General features: G+C 45.2%; 1 protein-coding gene across 1 annotated transcript in view; it reads left to right on the top strand.

The window, feature by feature from the left end:
• The window catches only part of LRRC28 (leucine rich repeat containing 28), a 63659-nt gene that overhangs the window by 17782 nt on the left and 18615 nt on the right, over positions 1–27262 (top strand). The window contains exons 2-3 of the mRNA XM_069766292.1: positions 2232–2453; positions 2839–2879. Coding sequence (XP_069622393.1) covers positions 2250–2453; positions 2839–2879 — 245 coding nt within the window. The 5' untranslated portion in view covers positions 2232–2249. The remainder of the gene's footprint in view (positions 1–2231; positions 2454–2838; positions 2880–27262) is intronic.

The following is a 27262-nucleotide window of genomic DNA, read 5'->3' on the forward strand; positions in this document are numbered from 1 at the left end:
CCATAGTCAAATGTAATAAAGACAGAGAAAATTCTCACAATGTGAGTAGTGACGTCAGTAAGGTGACCTGGGTTCATCGGCTATGAACTCAGGTGACCTTACTCACGTCAGCGATAGACACTGCATGAGTGTTTCCATGTTGCTATCTCAGTGTGTTCTGGCTGGCTTTCTGAGCTGTTGAATCATTCCACCGCTCAAAAAAACATCCATCTGGAGTTCTTCGTGAGACAGCATCACATAGGGATTATCTGCGGACAGGTGAGGAATACTTTTGTTTTTATTTTGATATTAATAAATGGGTAAAGATGGTCGGGAAGTTTTTACTTCAAATAAAGGACTTTACTCTGTTTGTCTTTATTACATTTGACTGTGGAGTCAGTAATGGGGGTGTCCTATAGACACCCCTCCATTACTAACTTGTGGGCTTGATGTCGGATAACATCAACCCTAATACTATTACCCCACTTGCCACCCCACCAGGGAAAGTGGGAAGAGCAAAGACTAAGTGCCAGAATTGGCGTATCTAATGAATGTGCCATTTCTGGGGCGGCTTAGGGCTTTTGTTCTTAGTCTAGGAAGGGGCCATTATCCATGTCCCCTTCCTATGCTATTAATATCAGCCCACAGCTGTCTGACTAAGCCTTTGCTGGTTATTAATAACTAGACTGTGGCCCGATTCTAACGCATCGGGTATTCTAGAATATGCATGTCCCGTAGTATATGGACAATGATGATTCCAGAATTCGCGGCAGACTGTGCCCGTCGCTGATTGGTCGAGGCAACCTTTATGACATCATCGTCGCCATGGCAACCATTATGACATCTACGTCGATACTGTGCCCGTCGCTGAATCAGAAACGTGGGATGTCTAAGTCCTTTATGACATCATCGTCGCTGTGCCCGTTGCTGATTGGTCGAGGCCTGGCGGCCTCGACCAATCAGAGAGCCGGGATTTCCAGGACAGACAGAAAGACAGACAGACAGACGGAAAAACCCTTAGACAATTATATATATAGATAGGGGGTAACCCACATCATTTTTTTTGGGGGGGGCACCCTTTGTTAAGAACCAGTAAAGGCTAAGTAGGCAACTTTGGGCTGATATGAATAGCCTGGGAAGCTCCATGTTTATTACTCCCTTCCCAGGCTATTAAGACCAGCTCACAACTGTCTGCTTTCCCTCAGCTGGTTAATAAAAATTAGGGGGACTCCACTCCAGTTTTTCATTATATTTATTTAAAAATTAAATAAATAAAAGTACAGAAAACAACACATTTAAAGCACTGATTATCTATTTCTGCATATAAAATAGTTTTACTACTAAGAAAACTAGCTTGAAATGACAGAGAATTACTGTATGTGAAAGCTGATATTAGAAACATATTGCATATGGATATGGATGTCATATGAATGCTCCTTGAAAAAAAATCGCACTCCACTCGCATGACACTTGTCCGACTTTTCAGGAACAACATTGGAGCGATTTTATTTACACTGATGATGAGTGTGAGCCCTTAGAAGAACTATACTACATTTCTAATTAGAGTTGTCCCCTGGAAATTGTCTTGGTGTCTTCTTGATATTTTTTGTCAGCATTTTTAAATAAAAAAAATATTATTAAGAATAGATTTTTTTCATTATTTAATGGATTTTAAAAAACGTCTGGAAAACACCAGTGAAACGCAGCTTATTAAAAAGGCATTCCTATGATTGCCAGAAAACGTAGCAGCAGACATGAGTTTGCCCTTACTTTATAGGGAGTTACCCCATGACTATGGCTACATGATGGCATTTGGTTTACCTAAGTACAGTGTGACAAAACGAGATCTCCGACAACCTTAAAGGGGTTGTACCAGGTTAACACTTATCACTGATCAGCAACTGGGACCCCAATAATCCCATGCGTGTAGTTCTGCAGTTCACCCTTTGAATGGACTGAATCTGGCCACTACTGCATTAATTGTGGTGAGATTGCAGGAAATAGAGTACAACCAGTTCCATAGCAGGGTGCAATGGTGTGCATGCTGGAGCCAGGGGGCGCTATAGAGCTATAGTGGCCAACCCCTTTAATGTTCTGATTTGATGGTCAGAAGTCATCTTCAGTCTTGTTTCCTAGCATCGAACATTGTAGATGTTGTGATTCCCCAATTTTACAGCTGCGTTACAAGTGGATTAAGGGAGCAGCCCGCCATGTTTTTATGCCACGTCTTGACTGAATTTCTTGCCTTCTAGATGATCTGAGATGTTGACATGCACTTTGTCCAGTTGGATGGACCCCAGCCAAACATGGCTTCAGAACTCTGCCAGACCATATCTGTGGCCAAGCTGGAAAGACACAAGAATCTCTTCTTAAATTACCGCAACCTAAACCACTTTCCTCTAGAATTGCTGAAAGATGAAGGACTTCAGTATCTGGAGAGACTTTACATGAAGCGCAACTCTCTGACCACACTGGTGAGTAGAGGAACATGAATCGTGCGGGGTCATTCAGGGCAGCCAGTTTCCAGATGCCACCCACGTACTAACAGGCGGCATACATAAATCAGAAGATGGCATAGCCTAATATGTCACGGTACCCACCGCCATGTCAGGAAGGCTGCAAAGACCGACACATTCTGGAGTTCTGTACAAGTGACACAGAATCAATGGATGCACTAGTTCCCCCCATACTCCTCTGATAGCGGCTCAATAGTATATTAACATGCCTGTGCTGCTCGCCTCCGAATACACTGGAGCCTTAATAAATACGAGGACATTGAATTGGGCGTAACAAAAAAGGACAGCTTTCATCTTGGTATATACAGATGTATAATGTGTTTTTGTTGTTTCTATTTTGCAGCCGGAAAATCTTGCCCAGAAGCTCCCAAATCTTGTTGAACTGTAAGTAGGTCTCCTCTCACATTAGCTGTTTTATTCCATTGTATCCACTAGAGGGCGGTAAAGTCCTTCTTGTGTCAATCTCATTGATTTACTTACTAAAAAACATGAAGGCTACAGTTACCAGATTCTCCAGATATAAACTGTATCCACCACCTTTCAGATGTCTCGAAAAGTATCCCTGCCACCTCTTCATAAGACTCCAGCTGCCTCACATACTTTAGAATATAGAAAGGCATATTCTTCTCAGCGCCTCCTTTGTCCCTGGTGTCTCCAGACTGTGCTCGGTGCCTCCTTTATTCACCATCCCCAGTCTTGATTGATGTGTCTGACTTCTGCGTTACCCACGGAGTACGTTCATCTCTCTTTCCTGCATAGTAGGGAACAGGAGTTGCACGGGCGCATCATGCTGTGTGGATGGCGTCAAAGCAAGAGCAGCGAAGACTGTGGGGACAGAGGAGTCGCCTAGCACTCTGATCAGTATATGGACCGGAACAATCGTATAAGGCATGGCGGGCAGCCAGCCTCTTATAAAGGAGTGCCAGACTACACAGCACAAATGTGACTATTTATATAGGGAAAACATGGTGACAGGTTCCCCTTAAAGATATGGTTGGAGGCAGTCTTGGCATTTTTGTCATTGCTCTCTATGATGGATGAAAGCATTACAAAAGCAGCAATTCTGATGTGTATCTAGATCTACACGGTGACATTGTGCCACACGACATTGACATTGCGGCGTTGTCCTTATCATTGCACATAATGACTTCCTTTGGTGTCGCCGTGCGACCAACCTTAATTGTGATAGATGGTTGCAATTGTTTCCTAATTTGTTCTGTTTTCTGAGAATGCTCCTGAGGTCGCACATAACTCGCGGGGCAGAGACTTTAATCCCTCCCAACTATTGCCCAAGTGTTTGCTGTATATTTGGTGCACCTGTATGGAGCGGGCTCAGGAGTCCACATGGGGAATGCTGGCTGTGTTATACAGCCAGTACCTGCCTCTAATATTAGTGAATGGAGCTGTTCAACCACAGAAATGCCACTTTCGAGCTCGGTAGGACATGTGTTTGGGCGGCCATCTTCACAATGATCTCCCCTCCCCCACAGCCTCCTGTGACCCTGGTAATCCGAACATTGTATATATCAAAAATGAAAACTTCCCTAAGTTGTGAATTTGTTTACTCTGTAAAATATGGAAAAAAAAAACCTATACAAGTTTGGTGTTGCTGTAATGGCACCGCCCTGGAGACTCATGTTATCAGCTCATTTTTACCCTGAACTCTGTAAAAACAAAACCCTAAAAATTGTTTTTTCCCCCACTATTTCACCCGATTTAGGATAATTTTACCCGGTCTTCATTACATTTTATGGTAACATCATTTGTGTGATTTACACATGCAACTCGGCCTGCAAAAAGCAAGCGCTTTTGCTGCTGTGTCAATAGAAAACTAAAAAAAAAAAGTTATGGCTCTCAGAAAAAAGGTTCTGTAGAAGGACGTAAATCTGGGGATTTATTATGATGGAATATAGGCTGAACTGGATGGACAAATGTCTTTTTTCAGCCTTACTAACTATGTTACTATGTTACCCCGCCACTTCACGGCAATCTCATAATGGGGCAGTCCTACGCTACGTTTTTTATGTACGCTATATGCATAGATTTCCCTCCTCTGTTTGGGAATGCCAACAAACTGGGTGGAATAAACAATATAAATAATCAACATATCAGCACACATCATTGTTCAGTGGCCATGCCTTACTGTTTTGCAAAGATAAAAGAAGATAAACTGTAGGAGATAATATATTAGAGGTGAATATTCGTCCTACAAGAAGAGTCAATACTTCAGTCAACAGTTTATGATTCTGGGCTACTCAATTTACGTCTAGCATAATTAACAATAAATGCTGTGTTGTCACAGCTCCTCGACCCCCAAAAGAAATCCAGGGATTTCTGCACTCCCAAATCCAAGTGCCCCTTCTGAGCACCAGTGTGCCTAACCCACATTTAGCAAAATTGATTATTACTAGTGATGAGTGAGTATACTCATTACTCGGGTTTCCCAGAGCACGCTCAGGTGGTCTCCGAGTATTTTGTAGTGATCGGAGATTTAGTATTCGTTGCCTCAACTGCATAATTTGCAGCTGCTAGAGAGGCTGAATACATGTGAGGAATGCCTGTTTGTTAGGCAATCCCCTCATGTATTCAGCCTGTCTAGGAGCCGCAAATCATGCAGCTGCGGCCACGAAAACTAAGTCTCCGATCACTACAAAATACTCGGAGACCACCTGAGCGTGCTCTGGGAAACCCGAGCAACGAGTATACTCGCTCATCACTAATAATTACGGCTCTCCTGTGGATGGTGCCCAAGTAGGATCCTATCCCATGCATCTTGTAGAAAACTTGGCACTCAGGTAAATGTTGTAAGCAGATAATTATATTGTGTGCAGGAAATCCAAAAATAAAGAAGACGTTTCGGTCCTACAATGACCTTTATCAGTTAGACAGATTGCAGTGTGCACAGGGTTTCAGGCAGAAACAAGCACTCAGGATCAACAACCACATTTAGCATCCGCATGTTTGGCATTACTGTAGCAAGGAGAACCCGCCTAATTTACGGGTGCGTGTCTTCAGAATCAAGAGCTGGGCACAATATACTGGTAACTACAATGTTCTGGGCACTACAATGGCAGTTTGCAATTTTTACTCGGCAACATCCACTGCTGCTTGTTTCTGGGAAACAGCCATGGAGTCAAAATCATCACTACACTTGTAGATAAATTCCCAAAGGGGTTTAATTTCCAAAATGGGGTCACATGAGGGGGGATTCTGCTCTTCTAACACTTAGGGGCTCTGTATATAGAGTCCGCAAACTATTCAAGGAAAATCTGCCCTCCACAATACATTTTTAAGCCCATTTTCTTCTGCTATCCTTATGAAAATGAAAAAAATTGGGGCTAAAACAACATTTTTGTGAAAAAAAAAATGTTTTTCATTTTCGCAGATCACCATGACACCATGTCACGTTTGGAGAGCCCTTGATGAGCCTAAACAGTGGAAACCCCCACAAGTGACACCATTTTGGGAACTAGACCCATAAAGGAACATATCTAGATGTGTATTGAGCACATTGAACCCCAGAGTGTTTCACAGAAGTTTATCACGTTGAGCTGTGAAAAAAAAAATCACATTTTTTTACACAAAATATTTTTTAGCTTTAAATTTTGCATTTTCATAAGGGTAACAGAGATTGCGAAAGAAGGAATATAAACCAGCTCACCCGCGATGCAAGAACCAAACCTCGGGAGCACGGACCCGCTGTGTCCAGGCGTACAAAGTCCAAAGAAAAAGAAAGGAATGTCCAGCTTCACCGAGTCCGTAAAAAAAGAGTTTTCTTTATTCACAAACTTTAAACATGGAGGATACAGACTTCAGCACAACCATATGGGTAAGAATCTCAACGCGTTTCTGGAGACTAAGTCATGATTAGGGAGCTTAGTCTCCAGAAACGCGTTGAGATTCTTACCCATATGGTTGTGCTGAAGTCTGTGTCCTCCATGTTTAAAGTTTGTGAATAACAGAGATTGCGCCATACAATTTTTTTGTGCAATTCTTATGAGCATGCGGATACCCAGTATTTGGGGGAAAACCACTGTTTGAGCACACAGCAGGGCTCGGAAGGGAAGGAGCGCCATTTGATTTTTTGAATGCAAAATTTGCTGGAATAATTAGCAGATGCCATGTCGCATTTGGAGACCCACTGATGTGCCTAAACAGTGGAAACCCCCACAAGTGACACCATTTTGGAAATTAGACCCCTCGGGGAACTTATCTAGATGTGTATTGAGCACCTTGAACTCCAAGGTGCTTCACAGACGTTTATAATGTTGAGCCGTGAAAATAAAAAAAATCTAATTTTTCCCACACAAATGTTTTTTTAGCCACAAATTTTGCATTAACAGGAGAAATTGAACCCCAACATTTGTTGTGCAATTTCTCCTGCATTTACCGATACCCCATATGTGGTCAAAAACTACTTTTGAGGCACAGTGCAAAGCTCAGAAGGGAAGTAGCGCCATATTGCAGTGCATATTTTGCTGCACTAGTTTTAGCCCTTGAGGTGCCAGAACAGCAGAACACCCCATAAGTGACCCCATTTTACAAACTAAACCTTTCAATGAATTCATCTAGGAGTGCAGTGATTATATTGACACCACAGGTGTGTCACAGAATTTTATACCATAGTAAAGAAAAAATAATATACATTTTTACCACCAAGATTGTGTGTTAGCTCCAAATTTTACATTTTTGTACTGGGAAATGGGTAAAATTGGCACAAAAATGTGTCTGCTAATTGTAGAAATACCCTATCTATGGTTGTAGAGTACTGCTTAGCCACATAGCAAGAGTCGGGAGGGGTGGAACGCTATTTACCTCCTAGAAAGCCCATTTTTCGTAGCTCATGCTTCTGGAGACACGCACCTGTAAATTAGGCAGGCTCTCATCACTACAGAAATGCCAAACATGTGGACGCTAAATGTGGTTTAGGCACACTGGGGCTCAGAAGGGAGGGGGCATTTGGATTTTTTTTTTTTAGCTCAGGCTTTACTGAATTTCTTTTGATGGGTGAGGAGCCATTTCACTTTTCCAGAGCCTTTGTACTACCAGTAACGTGGAAGCCCCCTATATTTCACTTGACCGATGACAGATCTGAGTGGGGACTTGCTTTTTTTTGTGGATTGAGTTGAAGCTTTTATTGGGAACATTTTACATAACTTTTGTGATCACATTTATCTTGTGCTCTACTCTGAGCACTTACTTCTGGGTTTCCATCTAAATCTCTGAGTGACGTGACAGATGAAACCCCTGATCGATCCATTCACTATAATGAGGCAGCAGAGTTACTCTGGGCTCCATGTGACCTCTGTTCAGTGTTGTCCTTCATTTCAGAAGTGCACAAAGCTTTAGTCAGCCGGGCTTTTATGTTTGCCTAAAAAGACGGACACTGCCGGGTACCAAATATGTGTACTTTTTTTGTTTGTTTTTTTTATACATAAATCAATGTTTTTATTGTAATATTTTTTCTTTTTTTCACGTTTTTACACTTTGTATTAACTTTTTTTTTTAACGTTTTTACATTGTCCCAGGATGGGACTTCACTGTACAGTGACCGATCGCTGATCTGATACTCTGCAATACTTTTGCACTCCTGGGCATCAGAACAGTGTCTGACCGGCAGGGAAGTAGGCGTCAGCTCCTTCTCTTCGCAGGCACTCAAAAGCCACCTTCCCTGAAGGACCCCACGGCCATCTTACGGCCGTGGGTCACCATGGACACTACCAGCACAATGCGATTGCATCACATGCTGATGGGAGCAGACAGGGCGCTCACTCCCTGTGCGATGCTCCTCTATGTCACTATTACTATTGACATCAGCAGAGCAACCTATATATGACCTCAGAAGATCCTATAACCATGCCACCTTGTGAAGACCATAAAGCCCATATCTCTGGATCGGTGTAATGCATTAAGAAAGGAAACAAAAAGAAATGGAATACTCAGAGGAGCAGTGAGAATAAAAAAACTAAACACTTGTGACCTGGTGTCAGCTCTTTAAACCATGTTAACTCTTTAAGGAGCATTGGTGTAAATATAGAACAAGGCCAGCTGTTTACATTTGTGACGCCCAAGAGACCGGGATACCCAGCACCGGACCAATGGGGTCTGTCTCTTGAGGGGGATGTCACGTGTGGCTTGACCCGGTGCTGTGGCCTCAGGCAATGCACAGTGTAAGGGGTATCGTGAAGGGACAGGCACTTACTTGATCAGCAGCAGGTTCTCCTACGGCGATGATCCCGATCCTGGATAGATGGCTATAGTCCAAATGAAAGACTGAGGCACTGAAACGTTTAACCAGTTTACTTTAACATAAAAGGATTTACAACCAGTCCTGTCACCGGAGTCTGTATGGGAACTCTGAGTTACTTTGACCCTGCCAGGGTCTTCGCCTCTTATTGTGCGCAATTTCTGTGTGGCCCTGCTGCTGTATGTGAACTGGCTGCCGGCCCAATCTGTCCCTTCCGGGTCCTGGTTCGACGGGCAACCCGAGTCCTTTTATCGGCTTACCCCCTCCGGGAGTACCGCTGAACTCTGTGTCTGTTGCTGCGTCCGGCCCTAGTGAAGCTGATATCACCTCACGTTTTTCCGGTTGCTGTATTATATATAATGAATACAGCCACGGATCCGGTATCCGTCTTTGCGCCTGTTCTGGGTAGTGATTAATGCTACCCGGTTCTCACAATGTCCTTTTTCTCTGTCCCTTTTCTCCTCAGGCCGGTGATTTGGGCCTGGAAACCGTCATAGGGCTGTTAGATATTCAACTGTATGACCTCTCACTTTCAGCTCCTTAGCCCAACTGCCATTTCTTCTCTCAGACCAGAATGGATTAAGGGGAGTCTCTGGAGTTCCCCCTTCTGGCCGGAGGTGGTAGTGCAGTTTTGCTATTTTAGTATTTGTGTCTAGTGTCAGTAACTATTTTTGTGGCAAATACCCCTAGGGGTGCCACACATTGGAAATCAGATTTGGGTGATGGGAGAAATCATTTAGCTCTTGTCTGAGTAATATTAGTATTTCTTATACCACCGCATATTTTCTCGCCACCAGTCTTACTACATGTCCAGAATTATTTGGTTGCCCTAACCTTTCGCGCCTAAGGGTCAGCATTAATGGTTAGCGTCAGATTAATGTCGTGGTCAGAGTGGACAGGCAGGAGCACCAGAAACGTTCAATCGGTGAGGGTGCCAGGTGTTATTGATCTGATATTGTTGACCTATCCTGAAGATAGGCCATCTATATAAAAGTAGTGGACACACCCTATAAATCTTTGATTAGGTACAAAAAAATTGGGTAAAACATTGATACATCTGGCACATGCATTTATGGCATCGTAATATCGTAAAGTGTACGAACATTTGGGTGCAAGCGCAACGATTGATGTTCCCCCACACAGCACACAATGTTTTTGGTCTGCAGAACACATTGTCAAATTGTTGTTCTTCAAATTCGGTGATGGACAAAATCATATAGCTTTTGTTTTCAGACTTGAAGGAGGCACATGGGAGACTAAATGATGAAATATTGGTCTCTATTTGACCTCCTTTGTACCAATCTTCACTATTGTGTCTGGACAACATGCAAAAAAAAATCATACCCAAGCCAGGACTTTATATATAGGTGACAAGTTTACTTTGGGCCATTTCTCAAAAGTTTGATATTGTCGTGCCCTCCAATACTTACCTGTCCGGCCGGCGCGCTCCCGACGTGGTTCCTTGCTGTATTCGGTATCACGGCGGTTTGCGCATGCGACGTAGCGCCTCTTCCGCCGCCAGGGGTTCTGGGAGGTTGTCACCTGGTGGCTCCACCCCAATATGGCGGCGCCCACTGGGTATTTCTGTTTGGCGTTCACCCAGGTAAGACCCCTGTGTATCTTCATCGTAGCGGCGCCTGCTTTTCCCAGGTTTTCCTCTACGTCCTGAGGTCCCGTGCCTCTGCTACTTTCCCTCGCTAGTCCTGTGCCATTTCCTTTTTCCCTAGCCTGGTTATCTTGTCCCTACCACTCCCTTGCCTCTTCCTTGCACTGTCCTTTTTGTCTTCCCTGTGACTGTGTACCCCATTAGCATACCTGCCGTTTACTATTTTTCTCCCTTCCCAGCTTTCAGCCACCCTCAGTTCCCGATTCCTCCTTGTTTCCCGTTACCGCCTATCTTCATTTTTTGGCCCAGTCGTCCCTTTAGCTCTGACAGTTAAGGGTCCATCCCCCTTGGGCCTGCTCCTAACACTCCCTGTTTAGGGGGTGGATCCATCTGGTTCTCTCGTCCTCAGGGGCTCTGGAGCCACGACCCTGAGGGTCCACTTTCGGGTTTCTTCCCTTAGTTTCCCATTCGTGACAGTACACACAGGCCATGGATCCCGCTGGAGCCTCGGCTGCCCAGAAGGAACTAGTCTTTTTGCGGGAGAATCAGTTCCGTATGATGTCCTTTATGTAGTCCATGGACTCTCGTCTCTCCGCTCTTCAAACCTCAGATCCAGGGAATACTTCCCAGCTGGCCGGCCTGCAACAAGAACTGGCTCAGCAGCGTGACACCCGAGCACATATCCTAAGTTATATGGCATCTGTTGACACTCGGTTACTCTCCTTACAGTCTGCCGCGTCAGCTCCCGTCCCAACCTCAGCTCCTCACCCTCCTCACCGTTTAGCTAAGCCACCACGCTATAATGGAGATCCCAAATTATGCCGGGGTTTCTTAAATCAATGTTGTCTCCATTTTGAGCTTTTGCCCCTGCAATACCCTACTGATCGGGCCAAATTAGCCTTCATAATTTCCCACTTAGAGGGAGATGCGTTGGCATGGGTAAACCCTCTTTGGGAGCGTGACGACCCTATGATCTCGCAACTATCTAATTTTTTGGAGACTTTTCGTCGAGCGTTCGACGAGCCAGGTCGCCTGGCCTCTGCCATAGAATCATTATTTAATCTTCACCAAGGGTCTTTAACTGTAGGTCAGTACCCTTTTCAGTTCCGTACCTTGTCTTCCGATTTAGGTTGGAATAATGAAGCTCTGCTGGGAGCTTTTTGGCGAGGTCTATCCAGGTGTATAAAGGATGAGTTAGCGGGTCGCGATACCCCAACTGTTTTGGAAGATCTGATTTCTTTGGCTACCCGTATTGACCTTCGCTTTCAGGAGCGTGCCCGAGAGAAGGTATTCCCTTCCTCCACCGTCTTCACACAGTCCACCCAGTCCACGTCTCAGGATGACCTCCTCTGTATCAGCGCCGGAGCCGATGCAAGTCGATCAGCTCAGAATATCCGAACAACGTCGCCAGGAGAGAAGCACTCAAGGTCTTTGGTTCTACTGTGGGAGTGCCTCCCATCTTCTTCGTGCCTGTCCGGAGCGGCCGTAAAACTCCTTTGCCTAGGTCAGGTAAGAGAGGCCTCCCTAGGTGAATGTGATACCTTTCTACCCCTCACTCTATCTGTCTTGTTGCATGTTTCTGGTAAACGCTTTTTCTTACTAGCCTATGTTGATTCGGGCGCCGCGGGGAATTTTATTAGATTAGAGGAGGTTGTTAAATTTTCTGTCCCTGTTAGGACCTTAGAAAAACCCCTCTTCCTCGCTTCCGTGAATGGCAAGCCCCTGCAAGAAACTATAACTCAGGTTACGCAGGTGGTTGAGCTTCAGGTAGGGGCCCTGCATAAGGAAAAGATTGCGTTTTGTGTTTTAGCCAGTATTTCCCATCCACTTCTTCTCGGTCTTCCTTGGTTGCGGACCCACGAGCCTACCTTAGATTGGCATAATGGTAATATTCTGCATTGTCAGGATTCCTGTCGGGCTCGGTATCTGCTGCCGGTACGTCCTCTTGCTGTTCCATGATCCACCTCTATTTCTTCTGGATTGCCCTCAGTTTACAGTTCTTTTTCAGATGTCTTCGACAAGAAGGAGGCGGAGAATCTTCCTCCGCATCGACCCCTACGACTGCCCAATTGATCTTGTTCCTGGTACTGCGCCACCTAGAGGAAGAATCTATCCTTTCTCTCCCGCAGAGACTCAAGCCATGTCAGAGTATGTTCAAGAGAATCTCACCAAAGGCTTCATTCGGAAATCTTCTTCTCCTGCCGGGGCAGGTTTCTTTTTCGTTGAGAAAAAGGATGGCTCTCTTCGCCCTTGCATTGATTATAGAGAAGAATAAATACCCGTTGCCACTTATCCCAGAGCTCTTTGATCGCCTGAGGGGAGCACGAATATTTACCAAACTTGATCTTCAAGGAGTATATAACTTGGTTCGTATCCGCGCAGGGGACGAGTGGAAGACCGCATACAACACCCGTGACGGTCACTATGAATATTTGGTCATGCCTTTTGGTTTCTGTAATGCTCCTGCAGTGTTCCAAGAATTTGTGAACGATGTGTTCCGAGATTGCCTCTATTCTAGTGTCGTAGTCTACCTGGACGACATCCTCGTCTTCTCTCCTGATCTATCCACTCATCGGCGTGACATTCGTGTGGTTCTACAACGACTAAGGGAGAATCATCTCTTTGCTAAGATTGAGAAGTGTGTCTTTGAGCAGTCTTCAGTAACCTTCCTCGGTTTGATAGTCTTGAAGTCTGGCCTGAGGATGGATCCAGCAAAGGTGTCTGCCGTACTCAACTGACCACGTCCCCTTGGAGTGAAGGCCATTCAAGGTTTTCTTGGCTTTGCCAATTATTATAGGCAATTTATTCCTCATTTCTCCTCCTTGACCTGAGCAATCTCTGCTCTTACCCGCAAAAGGTGTCGATCCCAATCACTGGCCCTCGGAGGCAGAGGTCGCCTTTCAAACCCTGAAACAAGAATTTGCTGCAGCCCCGGTGCTCCATCGTCCGGACGCCAATGAACCATTTATTATCGAGGTTAATGCATCTTCTGTTGGAGCTGGGGCAGACTTTTTACAAAGATCTATCTCTGGTCGTATTGTCACCTGTGGCTTCTTCTCTAGGTCCTGCTCCCCTTCAGAACACAATTATTCCATAGGTGACAAGGAACTGTTAGCCATTAAGCTGACTTTGGAGGAGTGGCATTATCTTCTCGAAGGGGCCGTTCATCCCTTCATCATTTTTACAGATCACAAAAATTTGGCTTGCGTTCAGTCCGCCCAAAGGCTTAACCCTCGGCAAGCCAGAAGGTCCTTGTTCTTTGGACGTTTTGACTTTCAGCTCCACTTTCGTCCAGGTGATAAGAACATCAGAGCTGATGCCCTCTGTAGGTCCTTCCAGCCTTTGGATGAAGTGGAGAATCCGGCGCATATTATTGATCCGGCTAGGATCATTTCCATGGCTCCTTTGAACGTAATCACTCCTCCTCCTGGAAAAACCTTCGTGGCAGATTGTGACAAGGTGAGAGTCTTGCGTTGGGGTCATTCCTCCAAGTTTGCCCGCCACGCAGGAGGCAAGAAGACACTCTCTCTTATTTCTCGCCATTATTGGTGGCCGTCTCTTCGCCAAGATGTCCTTGATTTCATCGCTTCCTGCTCTTCTTGCGCCAGAAACAAAATTCCTCGGCAACTACCTTCTGGACTCCTGCATCCACTTCCTGTGCCTACAGTTCCTTGGAGCCATATTGCTATGGACTTTATCACTGATTTGCCTCGCTCCTTGAATTGCTCCATTATCTTGGTAGTAGTGGATAGATTTTCCAAGATGGCTCACTTAATTTCCCTGCCAGGACTGCCTTCTGCCCCTGAGTTGGCGAAGATCTTCATACACCATGTCTTCCGACTTCACGGCTTCCCACAGCATATCGTGTCTGACCGAGGAGTCCAGTTCACCTCCCGTTTTTGGAGGGCTCTTTGCGGTTTAATGAAAGTGACTCTGGATTTCTACTCTTCCTATCATCCTCAATCCAATGGTCAGGTTGAGCGTGTTAATCAAGTTCTCACATCTTATCTTCGGCATTTCTCCAATGCTCTCCAGAATGATTGGGTTTCTCTTCTCCCATGAGCAAAGTTCGCATACAACAATCACACTAGTGAGTCCTCCGCTAAATCTCCTTTTTTTGTGTTCTTTGGGCAACACCTCGGTATTCCTCTTCCCATTTCCCCCATCTCAGACTTGCCGGCGGCGGACTCTTTGTCCTTGGAATTCTATATTGTTTGGCAAGAGACTAAAGAGGCTCTTAAAAGGGCTAGTAGCAGAATGAAAAGATACCCTGACAAGAGACGCCTAGATGCTCCTCCATATCAACCGGGAGAAAAAGTCTGGCTCTCTTCCCGCTACATTAGACTTAAGATTCCCTCTCAGAGGCTTGGTCCACGTTACATTGGTCCTTTTGAGATTTCCAGTCATATTAATGATGTGGCCTCCAAGTTAAATCTGCCTGCTTCGTTGCGAATCCCCAATGCTTTTCATGTGTCGCTCCTTGAAGGGAACCTGTCACCCCCAAAATCGAAGGTGAGCTAAGCCCACCAGCATCAGGGGCTTATCTACAGCATTCTGCAATGCTGTAGATAAGCCCCCGATGTAACCTGAAAGATGAGAAAAAGAGGTTAGATTATACTCACCCAGGGGCGGTCCCGGTCCGGTCCGATGGGTGTCGCGGTCCGGTCCGGCGCCTCCCATCTTCATCAGATGACGTCTTCTTGTCTTCACGCTCCGGCGCAGGCGTACTTTGTCTACCCTGTTGAGGGCAGAGCAAAGTACTGCAGTGCGCAGGCGCTTGGCCTCTCTGACCTTTCCCGACACCTGCGCACTGCAGTACTTTGCTCTGCCCTCAACAGGGCAGACAAAGTACGCCTGCGCTGGAGCCGCAGCGTGAAGACAAGAAGAGGACGTCATCCTATGAAGATAGGAGGCCCCGAATCGCGACGCCCACCGCAGCGGGACCGCCCCTGTGTGAGTATAATCTATCCTCTTTCTCATCTTTTAGGATACATTGGGGGCTTATTTACAGCATTACAGAATGCTGTAGATAAGCCGCTGATGCCCGTGGGCTTAGCTCACCTTCGATTTTGGGGGTGACAGGTTCCCTTTAAACCCGCAGTCTTTAATCACTTTCATTCTTCTCAGTCTCATTCTCCTCTATCCACAATTTCTGATGGTATATTTGAGGTTGAGGATATTCTAGCCAAAAAGACAGTTAGGGGGAGGACTTTATTTTTAATTGATTGGAAGGGATTCGGTCCTGAGGAGAGGTCGTGGGAACCCCGGGAGAACATCAATGCTCCTCTTATATTGATGAGGTTCCACTCCAGCCTTAAAAAGAGGGGGAGTAAGAGAGGGGGTACTGTCGCGCCCTCCGATACTTACCTGTCCGGCCGGAGCGCTCCTGACGTGGTTCCTCGCTGCATTCTGCCCGGCTTCGCGCATGCGCCGTAGCGCCTCTTCCGCCGCCGCGCCTCTTCCGCCGCCAGGGGTTCTGGGAGGTCGTGACCCGGTGGCTCTGCCCCAATATGGCGGTGCCCACCGAGTATTTCTGTTCGGTGTTTACTCAGGTAAGACGCCTGTGTATCTTCGTCGTAGTGACGCCTGCTTATCCCAGGTTTTCCTCTACATCCTTCGGTCCTGTGCCTCTGCTACTTTCCCTCGCTAGCCCTGTGCCATTTCCTTTTTCCCTAGCCTGGTTATCTTGTCCCTTCCACTCCCTTGCCCTGTCCTTTTTGTCTTCCCTGTGACTCTGTATACCATTAGCATACCTGCTGTTTACTATTTGTTTCTTCCTTCCCAGTTTCCAGCCACCCTCAGTTCCCGATTCCTCCTTGTTTCCCGTTACCGCCTATCTTCATTTTTTGGCCCATTCGCCCCTTTGGCTCTGGCAGTTGTGGTTCCATCCCCGTTAGGCCTGCTCCTAACACTCCCTGTATAGGGGTGAATACATCTGGTTCGCTCGTCCTCAGGGGCTCTGGAACCATGACCCAGGGGGTCCACTTCCGGGTTTCTTCCCTTAGTTTCCCATTCGTGACAGATATCATCATCTACGTCGTTTGCACGTGCAATTTTTGCTTCTTTTAACACAGCCCAAAATTGTGCCCTATTCACTTTGTGCATAAAGGTTGATTACTTTCCATATAAAATCCCTTTACTACACATTATGATTGCTAGTCATGGCTATAACCTCAGAACACTTGTAAGCATCACCATTTAGAGATGGCCATTCTCATATTTACTTTAAATCAACACATAAACCAAATTACTTTGTGGATTACCTTGTGCTTGGAAGCAAAAGTACAAAGTCTAAAGTAAAAAAGCTACAGATCTTATTTTTTCTTTCCAAACAAAACACTTAGAGCACACCTAGTGTTTTAGACTATATCTAAAAAAAACCTTGCATTTAGACTTGCGTAAAATGATTTGCAGGGCCCTGGCCCAGTCGACCCTCATCAGTAGTCCGTGCCAATGTTGGGCTCACTAGGTGAGGTGGATCCTCAAAGCTCAAGGTCCGGGTGTGCATATGGGCCACAGGCGTGGGTGCAGCATACAGTTAAGGCACGTGTGAAACAAGTAGATGTGCGGAAGCTGCAGACAGACTGGAGTCCCGGAACAGGTAACAGCAGGGGTCCTGGAAGACCAATAACAGCAGAGGTCCTGGAAGCCACAAGCAGACAAAAGACGTCCTGTAAGCCGCAATTGGACATGTAGAAGATGTCCTGGAAGATTGGGGACAGGTAGCAGAGATCCTGGGAGCTGCACATGGACACTTAGCAGAGGTCCTGGAAGAGCAGGAACAGGTGGGAGAGGTCCTGGAAGCTATAAGTGGACAGGAGACATCCTGGAAGATTGGGAATAGGTAGTAGAGGTCCCGGAAGCTGCTGGCGGACTGGAGACATCCTGAAAGCCGCAGGCGGATACGTACCAGAGGTCCTGGAGGATCGGGAATATGTAACAGACAGCTCTTCTGCGCAACTAGAAAGTCTTAATACCAAAACACAGGTGTGTGTCTCGGTAGGCCCTGGCAGATAATCATTTGAGATCACGCTGGGCCATCTGCAAAGCCCGATATGGAGCACAACTGAATACAGCAAACCAGGTGTAGGGAGCAAAGCCCGAATGAAGGTCAGGTATGTAACAGCCAGACTTACTAATCAGAAGAGGAGACAGGGATGCTGGCAGGTGAAAGGTTCCCCTGGTTCTGGTCCCGCAGCCACAGACAACTGATATGGTTGCTGGATCAGAGTGTTGCAACTCTTTCTGCCCAACACTGCACTCTAAATCTGGACAAGATATACCAAGAGCGGTTACGTTTAGTAAAGAGTTACAAGTGCAGTTCTTACAAGACAAGGAGAATTGAGGGAGGGAGATCGTCCTTCAGACTGGTGGCATAAATGGCAGTCAGCTTTGTCTAAACCGGAGACGATTGAAGGGCAGGCAAGATCGAGTATATTAACATGGCAGTGTCGCCAGCGGGAAGCTAGCCAGATCCCAGACGCTAGTTTTTCAATGTGCCCTTCATAATGGTGAAGGACTTCCCGGGTATCTTGGTGGGCACAGTCTGTACACAGGACAAAGTCTGAACACCCTCTCCAAAATTAAGCAGAGTAGAAAAGTCATTGTGACATGCCTCTGGCACAAATGCGAAAACCGCTGTGAAATCAATTTCTTTTTTACCTGTGTCATTTCCTATCTGTCTTCATATAATTAATGACCTGAAGTTTCTTTAGCAGTCACAAAATCCTTGTAATAGACACAACGGGTCATGTAATGGAAATACCGCAACAATCAAGCATGTGGCACAATAAATGAAGAATATTACATTGTCTGCTAACTCGTATATTATCATCTCTAGGCTACATGTTCTGTGCAGAATAAATAGTCCCCAAATGAAGGCCAATAGATGATAAATATTAATTGGATATATCTCAGTTGTCTTCAAGGGGTTGTCGGTGATCAGTTATGTCCCATACGTGACTAATTTTAAGATAGATTATTTTTTCAGGACACTTGAGGTACACCAAGTTCTGTGTACATGTTGAAATGTTTTCACAAACCTTACCCACAGGCACGGGCCATGCTTCCATTATTGTACCAAAGACCTGTCAGCCGAGAACTATTGCTGTAATTTGGTCAAAAACTCTGCTGTTTTGTTTTTATATAATTGTATTACAAAATTCACAGCTCTAACCCCTATAAATATTTTGAGTGCTTACCTTCACAAAAGAAAGCGATCATGTTGCATGTGCATACCCATTTGCAGTATGTTCAGTATATTTTATTTAACACTGCTGAAACTTTGCATAAATCGATAGTACAAACAAATATAAGAAACGTTGTACTATATCTTATTAGTGAGATCTTCTTGTCTCCTCCCCCAGCCTAATAAACATATCATCCACGCTGAAAAACAATTCAACTCCGTCTTTCGCAAAAGAACATTTACTTTCAGCACAGGGAGATGTTGGATTACCACTCCTTTTGTACCCACTAAGGATAAAGAGTGAGAAGATAAGCATAGGGAGACACAGAAAGATCATGTTGAGCTTTTTAACAAGTTTTATTTTTATTTTGCCCTAGATCTGGATTCACAGCTGCACAGCTTAGTAGTGCTGTATAATTTTATCCATGCTTCTGCTGCTTTTGTCTGTGTGCTATCTAAGGAATCAAGAGCAAGAATCCCTCTCTTTGTGCTGTGCTACTTTTCGAAGATATTTTAGCAGCTAAGCTCTTTTTTTTTTTTTTTTATTTAAATAGATTTTTATTAACAACATACAAAAGAAGAACATCATATTACCATTTACATTGCAATATGTTGCATACACATTTTCTTTATTTTAATAAACCCCAACATGTCCCCAACAACCCCCCCCCCATAAGACAGCTCATCCCCAATCTATACTCCCCTGAGACCATCCCTGTCTCAAGTAATTTACCCCTAACCGAGTCTTAAGATTCCCGACTTTAATTATTGCTCAATCCATCTCAAGCCATGGAGACCACATTTTGTTAAACGTTTCTATTTTCCCCCTTTTTTGTACACCCCTTTTTCCAATTTTAGACCATGTTGTACATATTGGAGAAATTCCCTCCTCACAGGTGGTTCTGCCTTTATCCAATTTTGTGCTATCACTTTCCTAGCCATATATAGTAATCTAGCGATTGCAATCTTCCAGGAATTGTCTACTCCAATTTCCTCCACATATCCCAACAAGCATATTATTGGATCTCTAGGAACTCTGCACTTATACGCACCTTCTACCCGGCTCAAAACCAACACCCAGTAAGCAGCCAGCCTAGGACACGTCCACATCATGTGATATATTCCTGCATTCTCACTCGCACACCTCGGACACTCAGAGTTAGCACGTAACCCCGCTTTGTGTAGCACTTCCGGAGATTTATATACTCTGTGCAAAATGTATAGCTGCGAGAGCCTGTATGGTTCACTCAAAGATAACCGCGGAACCCACTCCATCACCGATTCTCAGGTTTCATTCTCTATCGGCCCCACATCTCTCTCCCATTTAGCTTTTGCCTTTATAGGGAAATCTAGCAGATACGTGTGCATAAGGTCCCTATATAGGGTGGAAATAACTCCCCTTGTAGTCCCGTCTCCACACACATACTCCAATACTATATCCTCTTGAATCGTAATGTCAGCTTTCTTATTTTGGGCTCTAAAGGCATGTCTCATCTGCGCATACTGATATTCCCCTGTGGATCTCAGACCAAACTCTACCTGCAATTGGGAGAAGGGTTTTAATGCTCGTTGTTGGATTATCTGGTGTACAAAGCAGATTCCTTTAGTCTGCCACTCCATCAGACCACCCAGAGCCTCAAATTCCTTTAAATTATTGTTAGACCATATCGGTGTAAATTTAGTCAGCCCTGTATCCCCCCGAATCTGCTTCAATCTGCTCCATAATTTACGAATCAGGAGCAGGGTTGGATATAATTTCCCTGAAGCTCGCAAGGAGCCATCTTCCAAGCATTGAACCACCGGTCGTTGGCCTGTCACCCCTTCCATCAGATGTTGTACTGCACTGGATGACGCCTCTCGCGCCCAGCCCTTCAAATGTTGACTTTGGGCTGCAAGAAAGTATATTTCAGGGTTGGGCAAAGCCAAACCACCATCTTCCTTGGGTCGCTGAAGCGTCTCCAGGCTAATACGTGGATAGTGTCTCCCCCATACCAAACTTCTAAAGAGGGCATTAATCTGCCGGAACCTCCCCCGAGGGATCCAAATCGGCGCATTATGTAGAACATATAGAATTTTAGGCATCAGGACCATTTTAATAAGGTTAACCCTACCGACCACCGAAAGATGTAGCTTATTCCAGGCATCGACCTTTGCCCTGAGTACTCCCATAACAGGAGTCAAATTCCTCTGTAGGAATTCCCCAATTGGCATCGAAATCCATATTCCAAGGTATTTAAATTGAGATACCACCTTAAGCCTCTCATCCCCAACAGTCTCGCTCACATTCTCTCCTACTTCATCCACCCTAAAGAGAACCGATTTACCCCAATTAATTGTTAGTCCCGATACGGTACCAAATCTTTCAACAATTTCAATGGCCCCTCGCAGTGAATCATCCGGATCAGCCAGGAACAGCAAAACGTCATCCGCGTATAGCGCTATCTTTTCCTCAACTTCCCCATATCTAAACCCAGGGACCCTATCAGATTGCCGAATTTTTGCAGCAAGAGGTTTTACAGCCAATGCAAACAGGAGAGGTGAAAGCGGGCATCCCTGCCTAGTGCCTCTAGCCAGCTCTATAGGTTGAGACAGTTCCCCGTTCACTCTAATTCTGGCCGTCGGTAAAGAATACAACAGCTGTATCCAGGCCACAAACTGCGAGCCAAACCCCATACATTCCAACACCTGCCAAAGATATCCCCACTCAACACTATCAAACGCCTTATGGGCATCTAACGACAGAATCACTCTTTGACCACAGTTGTCAGACTCCACCTGTAAATTTACATATAACCTCCGCAAGTTAATCGCCGTTGACCTATCAGGCATAAAGCCAGACTGGTCCGAATGCACCAGACCCGTAATGACACTAGAAAGACGGAGAGCTAACACCTTAGCCAGTAGCTTTACATCAATAGTTAGTAGGGAAATTGGGCGGTATGACTCCGGTTTCCCCAAATCCTTGTCCTCCTTTGGAATAACCACTATTATGGCCTCTCTCATAGAGGCTGGCAAGCGCCCTTGGGACCTAGCTTCCTCCAGTACCATTTTTAATCTAGGAATCAACACTTCTGCCAGACCTTTATAGACCTCAGCGGGTAGCCCATCAAATCCAGGCGCCTTCCCATTAGCCATGGACATCAATGCCCGACTCAGTTCCTCCTCGGTGATAGGGGCCTCAAGGCTCTCCCTATCTGCGTCACTCAGTCTCGGCAAATCCAGACCCTCCAAGAAAGTCAGTGTATCCTCGACCGATTCACCCAACCGGGAGGAATATAAGTCTGCATAAAAGTCCGCAAAAGCCCTCAAAATCTCAGGTGTTTCCGTTACTCTACTTCCACTAACAGGTTCCAATGAGTGTATATATGAAGAACCTCTCTGAGCAGCAGCCACCACCAACAACAAATGCCCCACCGTTTCCCCCTCCTGATAAAACAGCACTCTTTGAAACTCCCGCTTCCTCTCAGCTTTGTCCAACAGAATTTTTTCCAAATGATTTTGTGCATTTTTCATCCTTTTCCCTGCTTCGGGAGTACCCAGTGTAGCCATTCCATCCTCTGCCTTCTTCAACTCCTCAACTGCCGCCTTTTCTGCCTCCCTCGTCCTCCGCTTACACCTACTAATGTCCCTAAACAGAAGTCCTAGCAGCTAAGCTCTTACCACGAGCTTAGAGTCAATTGCAAATCACGAACTAGAGTCTGAAGACGGAAAAACTTCTGAAAATGCAAAATACAAGTCATATAATGACCAGAAAAAGTGTTATTCTTTACATACAATAGCTTATTCAGAAAACTTTGTTGAAAGTATATTCCCCCTTTAAGATTCATGTGAACAGTAATTAATTGCTGTATGCACATAGGGAAGTCGATCAATAAATTGGATCATCATCTAAGCATAGAAAGAGCAGGGATTTCAAATATAGTTATACACTGCAGATCAAAAATTCTGTTTCGAGGGGAATGATTCCTTTAAGTTATAAAGATTCTATTTCCTGCAGCTTTGTCCAATTTAATGCCATTGCAAAGAAATCTACATTCTCTTAACATATAAATGACCTGGTAAGATCTACAGGCCCGACATAGATCTGCATGAGAATTTGCCTCTTGGGCTTATTGTAAATTAAACGGGGAGTTACCAGTGTGAGACATGTAATGACTGACAGTCTGCTCTCCTGATGTACATGTCTCACACTGGTAATGCCACATGCTATTTATAAAAACCTCTGGAGGCAGGCTCTCATACAGATCAGTGTCCGGCCCATAGATCTTAACAGTTAATTTACTTATTGAGAAAAATGTGGATTTTTCTAGAATAAGACCTCAGATTGCAGATATCAAGGTATCATTTTATTCAGCTTCATATGACCTAAATGCTCATATTGGTGGCTTAGGAGGGTTGATCCTACCGACAGATTCTACTTATTTTTCAATTAAAAAATTAGCATTCGATTTTGTTACTGAAACTGATAACTATTGCTGTTGACAAGCGTAACATACAGAAAAAATTAAGAATGTTTGTTATTATTATTATAGCGCCATTTATTCCATGGTGCTTTACATGTGAGGAGGGGTATACATAATAAAAACAGGTACAATAATCTTGAACAATACAAGTCAGAACTGGTACAGGAGGAGAGAGGACCCTGCCCGCGAGGGCTCACAATCTACAAGGGATGGGTGAGGATACAGTAGACGATGATAGAGCTGGTCGTGCAGTGGTTTGGTCGATCGGTGATTACTGCAGGTTGTAGGCTTGCCGGAAGAGGTGGATCTTCAGGTTCTTTTTGAAGGTTTCAATGGTAGGTGAGAGTCTGATGTGTTGTGGTAGAGGGTCAGGGTTCCAGAGTAGGTTGATGCGCGAGAGAAATCTTGTATGCGATTTTGGGAAGAGGAGATAAGAGGGGAGTAGAGAAGGAGGTCCTGTGAGGATCGGAGGTTGCGTGTAGGTAAGTACCGGGAGACAAGGTCACAGATGTATGGAGGAGACAGGTTGTGGATGGCTTTGTATGTCATGGTTAGGCTTTTGTACTGGAGTCTCTGGGTAATGGGGAGCCAGTGAAGGGATTGACAGAGAGGAGAGGCCGGGAATAGCGGGGGGACAGGTGGATTAGTCGGGCAGCTGAGTTTAGAATAGATTGGAGGAGTGCGAGAGTGTTCGAGGGGAGGTCACAGAGCAGGAGATTACAGTAGTCGAGGCGGGAGATAATGAGGGCATGGACTAGGGTTTTTGCAGATTCTTGGTTTAGGAATGTACGGATCCGTGAAATATTTTTGAGTTGAAGGCGGCAGGAAGTGGAAAGGGCTTGGATATGCGGTTTGAAGGAGAGATCAGTGTCAATGATTACCCCGAGACAGCGAGCTTGTGGGACTAGGGAGGGTGGGCAGCCGTTTACTGTAATGGATAGGTTCGTTGGGGGGGTAGCGTGAGATAGGGGAAAGACAATGAATTCTGTTTTGTCCATGTTAAGTTTTAGAAATCTAGCGGAGAAGAAGGATGAAATAGCAGATAGACATTGAGGGATTCTGGTTAGTAGGGTGGTGATATCTGGTCCAGAGATGTAAAATGTGTGTCATCAGCATAGAGATGATACTGAAAACCGTGAGATTCTATGAGCTGTCCCAGGCCAAAAGTGTAAATGGAGAAGAGCAGGGGCCCTAGAACTGAACCTTGCGGGACTCCGACAGATAGGGGGCGAGGTGAGGAGGTGGTGTGTGAATGGGAGACGCTGAATGTTCGGTCAGTTAGGTATGACGAGATCCAGAATAGGGCCAAGTCTGTGATGCCAAGGGATGAGAGGGTCTGTAGTAATAGGGAATGGTCCACTGTGTCAAAGGCAGATGACAGGTCCAGGAGGAGGATAGAGTAGTGTCGCTTGCTCTTGGCGGTTAATAGGTCATTGGTGACCTTAGTTAGGGCAGTTTCAGTGGAGTGGTGTGACCGGAAGCCTGATTGTAAGCGGTCGAAAAGGGAGCAGGAAGATAGATGGGAGGACAGTTCAAGATGGACGTGTTGTTCCAGTAGTTTTGAGGCATAGGGGAGAAGTGATATAGGGCGATAGCTAGATACAGAGGATGGGTCAAGAGAGGGCCTTTTGAGGATAGGTGTGATGGAGGCATGTTTAAAGCTTGAGGGGGAAACACCAGTTGTTAGTGATAGGTTGAAGAGATGGGTTAGAGTTGGGATGAAGACTGTGGCGAGGTTTGGGATGAAGTGGGATGGGATCGGGTCAAGTGCACAGGTGGTGAGATGCGATCTTGAGAGTAGAGTGGAGAGTCGATCTTCTGTAATGATGGAGAAGTTGGTTTTGGAGGTGGAGGGCTGGGTAGTTGGGAGGAAGAGCTCTGGGGGTTGTCGACTAAAACTGTCTCTGATGTTATTTACTGTATCTACTCCTCCTGTTGTCAGTGTTTATAATTGACCGAGTCTAATAACCAATGTATATCACCATTAGGATATCCTTGGGTGTCTGTCATAGAGATTAATTGATGCAGGTTTCTTTCTCTGATACACTTGGCAACTAGATGTAAAACTAAAATGATACCTGGCTCTCACCTTTGACTTTCTTCACTCGTAAGGCTGCCGTCACACTAGCAGTATTTGGTCAGTATTTTACAGTGGGTGATAAATGCAGAAGTGGTGCATATGTTTCTATTATACTTTTCCTCTAATTGTTCCACTCCTGGTTTTGGCTTACAATTGCTGATGTAAAATACTGACCAAATACTGCTAGTGTGACAGCAGCCTAAGGAGTATTAGCTAGATAAAATAGTGGCCACCCAAATGGAAACCAAACAGACACCAATATAATTAGTCATAGGATGAATCCCTTTTCAGTTTTCTATTCCTAAAACTGAACTTCTATTGCTAGTCTGAACCTCGCCTTATTTGTCAAACAGTCCTCAAAGTTATGACAAACTAGATGGTGGCCCGATTCGAACGCATCGGGTATTCTAGAATATGCATGTTCACGTAGTATATTGCACAGCCCACGTAGTATATTGCCCAGCCACGTAGTATATTGCACAGCCCACGTAGTATATTACCTAGCCACGTAGTATATTACCCAGCGACGTAGTATATTGCCCAGCCACGTAGTATATTGCCCAGCCACATAGTATATTGCCCAGCCATGTAGTATATTGCCCAGCGATGTAGTATATTGCACAGTCACGTAGTATATTGCCCAGTGACGTAGTATATTGGCCAGCCACGCAGTATATTGCCCAGTGACGTAGTATATTGCCTAGCCACGTAGTATATTGCACAGCCCACGTAGTATATTGCACAGCCCACGTAGTATATTGCCCAGCCACGTAGTATATTGCACAGCCCACGTAGTATATTGTCCAGCCACGTAGTATATTGCCCAGCCACGTAGTATATTGCCCAGTCACGTACTATATTGCCCAGTCACGTACTATATTGCCCAGTCACGTAGTATATTGCCCAGTCACGTAGTATATTGCCCAGTCACGTAGTATATTGCCCAGTCACGTAGTATATTGCCCAGTCACGTAGTATATTGCCCAGTCACATAGTATATTGCCCAGTCACGTAGTATATTGCCCAGTCACGTAGTATATTGCCCAGTCATGTCGTATATTGCCCAGTGACATAGTATATTGCCCAGCCACGTAGTATATTGCCCAGCCACGTAGTATACAGCACAGAGCCACGTAGTATACAGCACAGACACGTAGTATACTGCCCAGCCACGTAGTATATTGCCCAGTCACGTAGTATATTGCCCAGTGACATAGTATATTGCCCAGCCACGTAGTATATTGCCCAGCCACGTACTATATTGCACAGTGACGTAGTATACAGCACAAACACGTAGTATACTGCCCAGTCATGTAGTATATTGACCAGTCACGTAGTATATTGCTCAGCCACGTATGTAGCAGGTTAAAAAAGACTTAAAATAAAAAATAAACATATGCTCACCTTGCGAAGAGCCCCTTGTAGTCCTGGCGCCTGTGTGCGGTGCACGCGGCAGCTTTTGGTCCCAGGGTTGGTATGAGCGCAGGACCTGTGATGACGTCGCGGTCACATTACCGTGATGTCACGGCAGGTCCTTCTCGCATAGCATCCTTGCCACCGGAACCTGCCGCTTGCACTGCCGAGGACAGGGCGACGTCGGAGGGCGAGAATAAGGTTTTTTTTTATTATTATTATTATTATTTGTAACATTAGATCTTTTTACTATTGATGTTGCATACGCAGCATCAATAGTAAAAAGTTAGTCACACAGGGTTAATAGCTGCGTTAATGGAGTGCGTTACACCGCGGTCCATTAACGCTGGCATTAACCTGTGTGAGGGTGTGAGCGCTGACTGGAGGGGAGTATGGAGCGGGCACTGACTGCGGGGAGGAAGGAGCGGCCATATTACCGGCGGACTGTGCCCGTCGCTGATTGGTCGTGGCAATTGTCGTGGGCGTTTTGCCACGACCAATCGGCGACTTGGATTTCCATGACAGACAGAGGCCGCGACCAATGAATATCCGTGACAGACAGAAAGACAGAAGGACAGAAAGACGGAAGTGACCCTTAGACAATTATATAGTAGATGTTGGCACACGTTTAGTAATACATGTTTATGTGGTTATGCTGAAATTTTATCACAATTTTGATGAACATGTGGCTTAATCTGATGCAAATTTTATGTAATTTTGTTGAAATTGGCAAGTGAAGAAGGTCATAGGGGAAAGTCAGATATTATTTT

The sequence above is a fragment of the Ranitomeya imitator genome, chromosome 4, assembly GCF_032444005.1.
Source record: "Ranitomeya imitator isolate aRanImi1 chromosome 4, aRanImi1.pri, whole genome shotgun sequence".
NCBI classification, from domain to species: domain Eukaryota; kingdom Metazoa; phylum Chordata; class Amphibia; order Anura; family Dendrobatidae; genus Ranitomeya; species Ranitomeya imitator.